Genomic DNA, 4,016 nt, shown 5'->3' on the forward strand with positions numbered 1-4,016 from the left:
CGCCTATATAAAAATAATGCTACTGGAAATATATTTATGTGGCATTTTATTAAATGACTCTACTATATAAAAAATGTCCCTACTATATAAAAAAAAAGTTGCCTCTACAAGCCTGTGATCTTTTACTAGTGTATGTGTATTTTGTTTCATGTGCAGTGCATGAATCTTGATACAGGGTAGAGGAGAGCTTGAGAAAGAGGGAGAAGACGAGCTACTATACCATCTACTGAGATAGGAAAAGGAGTGCCCAAACTCCCATACGTGCCTTGGGCTCTTAATCATATGTGCCATGATTCCATTCTGCTAGTCATGCCAACATGTATCACTCCTATGAACGAACGGTGATCCAACGTGCAGCGATCGAGCATGCATGTCTGGGGTTTTCCCCTGCTAGCTTTTGCATGCATCGACTTGGCTAGGGAAAGATTTAGTCGGCAAAAGGCCCTTTCTGTGTTAACTTAATCCTTTGTATCATCAGCACGCAAAAAGGCCTGTCCCAGCGTTGTTGATAGGGATACTATGAGAAAAAAAAGGCGAGACGTGTGTTTAGATAGATGGATAGATAGAGAGATAGCATCTCTCGTCTTTGATAAAAAAAAAGGTCGAGATCTCTCTCCCTTCCTTTTTGCGTTCTTGGAATAGATATTTCGTTGGTTGGATGCGAAAGGGCGAGAAAAAAAGCGATTAATCATGCACAAAAGTAGAACCAGAAATATGCACTTCGATCACTAGCAAGATTGCCAACCTCATGATGTATCCAATGATCGATACACACATATGGAATGATCGAATCAGCTGCTTGACGTTCTATATGGTAGCTTAGCCACACTGAGTTTGTGACGACATGCATACGCAACAATTCTGACGAGAAAGTTGCTGTATGAAAGAAAGCAGCCACTTGAGAGGGGGGGAAACACTTATATATTCCACAATAAATTTGGAGATAATTAAAATGGCAATTGATATGATTCGTGTAAGAATTAAACTCTGTCTACAATTTCAGTTTGTTCAGCATCATCATCCACGCACTGAATGTTCTAGGCCACGATTCTTCATATCTACGGCCTGCTGCGTGCAGTCTCTCACTGCAGTTGCATCATTCAACAATGCATGAAGTAGATCCAACTTTTGCACATATATAACTACAACCTCAAATACCGTACGGGTATCTTTTTTTGAGAGGATACTGTACTAATATGCACTAAGCAATACTAATAGATGATCACTAAGAACGTCGTGATCTAACAACGAAACCTGACCAAACAAAAAGTACGAAACAGCAACGTGCATGCATGATGCATGTATAGTCCACTCGAAGGCACAGTCATACAAGAACAGTACTACAACAGTTTGCTGCTGCCAGTATTCGATCCATTATAAGGATTTACATACCCAGCTGGAGAAATGTTACTGCTTCTTGCGAACCCAAGAAAGCCAGGGTTGCTGCTGCTGTAATAGTTGTGGTGCTGTGACCTGCTTGCTGTGCTGGTGCTGTTGGTGTTGGTGGTGCCTAGGGTTTCCAGCGCTTGGACCTGGGACTTGAGGAACTTGAGGTAGCTGGCCGCCTCGTCCAGCATGGACGCTGTGTCCATCTTGCTGCCGCCGGGGACCAGCTTCTGCAGCACGCGCAGGCGCTCGCTCACGCGCTCCCGACGCAGCCGCGCCGCCACCGTCTGCGGGTCGCTCGAGATGCGCACGTTCTTGCGCCGGGGCTTTTCCGAGGCAGCCCCCGCGGTGGTGGCCGGCTCGGGGCCCAGGCTGACGGGGCGCATGGCCGCCGCGCGGTAGATCATAGCCTTCACCTGCGCCATCGCCTCCATGTCCGGCTCGTACCCGGCGGTGGGGTCGCGCGCGCCGTGGCCCTGGCCGAAGTTGATGCTCGTCACTGCGGTGACCGCACGCCGCTTCGCGACTCCGGGGAGAGGGAACGGCGCCGGTGGCGGTGCGGTTGTTGCGATGGTGGGGTGGTACTCGTTGTTCACCTTCCTCTTGGGGTGGAGCGCCTGCTGGGTTGACGCGTGGGCAAGCGACGGCGCCGTGGTGGGCGACATGGTGCACGTCGGCGACGCCACCTCGGCGTCTTGGCTGCCGCAGCCGCCGCTGTAGTTGTTGGACTCCCCGGAGGAGATGTTTCCGCCGGTGGTTCCACTGTAGCTAGAGAATATGGCGCCGTTCGAGAAGGCCCCGCCCTCACCGAGCTCCCTCGAGAACGCGAGCGCCGCGTCGAGCATTTCGGCGTCAAACATGTCCCCAGTCCCCGCGCTCGGAAACGCGAGCTGGTCACCCTCCAGACCAGGGCAGCCTCCGGCACCGGCAGCACCAAAATTCGAGCTCACCTGGCATGCTCCCGCTTCGCCACCGCCGCCTACCCCGTCACACTGTAGCTGTCCAAAGCACGCGCCAAGGAAGGCCTCGTCCATCTCGAACCGAGCACATCCAACCTGACGCAAGAAGTAGTCATCAACATGCTGTCCGGCGCCGGCCCAGCCAAAGGTAGTGTCCATCGCCGCGCCGCCGACGCCGAGAGAAGGAAACTGATCAAACGACTGGCACAGGGATTCTTGGACGATGCGATAAATGTACACTGCACGAAAGAGGTATTCTCAAGTGTTAGAGGAATTCTTGGGCCATATGTACGATCGAAGGGAATACTACGATCCATCGACGTCGAAGAGGGAATCCAAATCGACTTGTGGAAAACATCAAGAAACAGTCACACGGCATGGCATTGATGAGCGGACAAGGACGGGAGGAGGGAGATGTCTCGAACCTCATAATTACACTGTCTATTCGACACCCAGCCATGAGATATATAGCTCAAGATCAATCACAGTGTACATACCATAAAAAAATACTCACTGTAGAGTGATCGATCTACATGATAAACGAGCTACTAGCGCATGCTCTCCCTGTTTTTTTTTTAACTGAACAGCCGGCGTTAATATGATTTCTACTGCTACTTTTCCCTCTAGCTATTTAGAGCCCGTTTGTTTTAGCTATGAAGTGTGAAAAATAGCTTGCAGATTATAAATTATAAAAATCTAGATTGCGAAAGTTAGATAATAAAAGATGTATTGTACAATCCGGGAAGTAAGTGAACTGATGGATTATGCAGCATGAAATCACACGAGCTGATTATGCAATAATAAATAGGCATACTGCGGGATCTGTTGTGTTCATACCTTCTCTATCAAGCAGGGCAGATCGATGATTGATGGCAAAGGGTGTGGACGTCGACGGAGTCTACGGTTCCAAAGACTCAACAACTCCGGGCGCCCTAGCTCGGACGTCAACGACGGTGTCGAGCCACCGACCGGTCGATAAGCTTCGACGGACGAGGCAACGCAACAAAAGAACCTCTGTGCCCAACACTGGTCTGTGCAAGAAGCAAATGGTCACTACAAACTTAGTTCCTTCAAGAACCAAACCAAGCTTTAAGTAGGAGTACTAGCTACGATACTTAGTAGTATATTGAGTAGTTGTCTAGTACTACCACGAGTGTAGCTGGTTAGGTACCTGTGTGTCGAGAGGGGCTGATTGATCAATCAATCAGCTACGGTTCTGGTCCGGCAGGCCGGCCTGCCTTCTCGGAAGCTCGCTGTTTGAGTAAGCTTAATTAGGCAAGCAAACGGAGCAAGCAGGCAGGGAGGGAAAGGAGAGGAGAGGAGAGGAGAAAAGAGAGGGGAGACAGCACAGATCATATGCGTGGGGGTGTGGGATATGGTCCTCCTGTTGATGGCTGCATATGGGCTTCTTTTATAGATGGCTAACGATGCCTATTGCTATTGCTATGTGACCCTCTCCTTGGCTACTTAACTGCCTTCTTTCTTTCTTTTTCTTCTTGCTTGAGAAAAAGATGGCCTGTACATGCTCTCTCTCTCTCTCTCTCTCGTTCAGTTGGGGAAAGAGACGATGGGTGGGCGGCACATGAACATGCATCTACAGCTGACGCGGTGTCATAAATACTTGTCCAAATCCGCAATCCCTTTGTATCTATATGCCATCCTTACGTTTTC

The 4,016-nt window shown here is 49.6% G+C and overlaps 1 protein-coding gene across 1 annotated transcript; it reads right to left on the bottom strand.

The window, feature by feature from the left end:
• Positions 1-1,052: 1,052 nt before the first annotated feature.
• LOC133889382 (transcription factor LATE FLOWERING-like) lies at positions 1,053-3,791 on the bottom strand. The gene is made up of 3 exons (XM_062329921.1): positions 3,517-3,791; positions 3,183-3,376; positions 1,053-2,584 (listed from the first exon to the last, which is right to left on the bottom strand). The coding sequence occupies exon 3, from the start codon at positions 2,502-2,504 to the stop codon at positions 1,341-1,343; it is 1,164 nt and encodes a 387-aa protein (XP_062185905.1). The 5' UTR covers positions 2,505-2,584; positions 3,183-3,376; positions 3,517-3,791; the 3' UTR covers positions 1,053-1,340.
• Between the last annotated feature and the right edge of the window lie 225 nt (positions 3,792-4,016).

The sequence above is a fragment of the Phragmites australis genome, chromosome 1, assembly GCF_958298935.1.
Source record: "Phragmites australis chromosome 1, lpPhrAust1.1, whole genome shotgun sequence".
Classification (NCBI taxonomy): Eukaryota; Viridiplantae; Streptophyta; class Magnoliopsida; order Poales; family Poaceae; genus Phragmites; species Phragmites australis.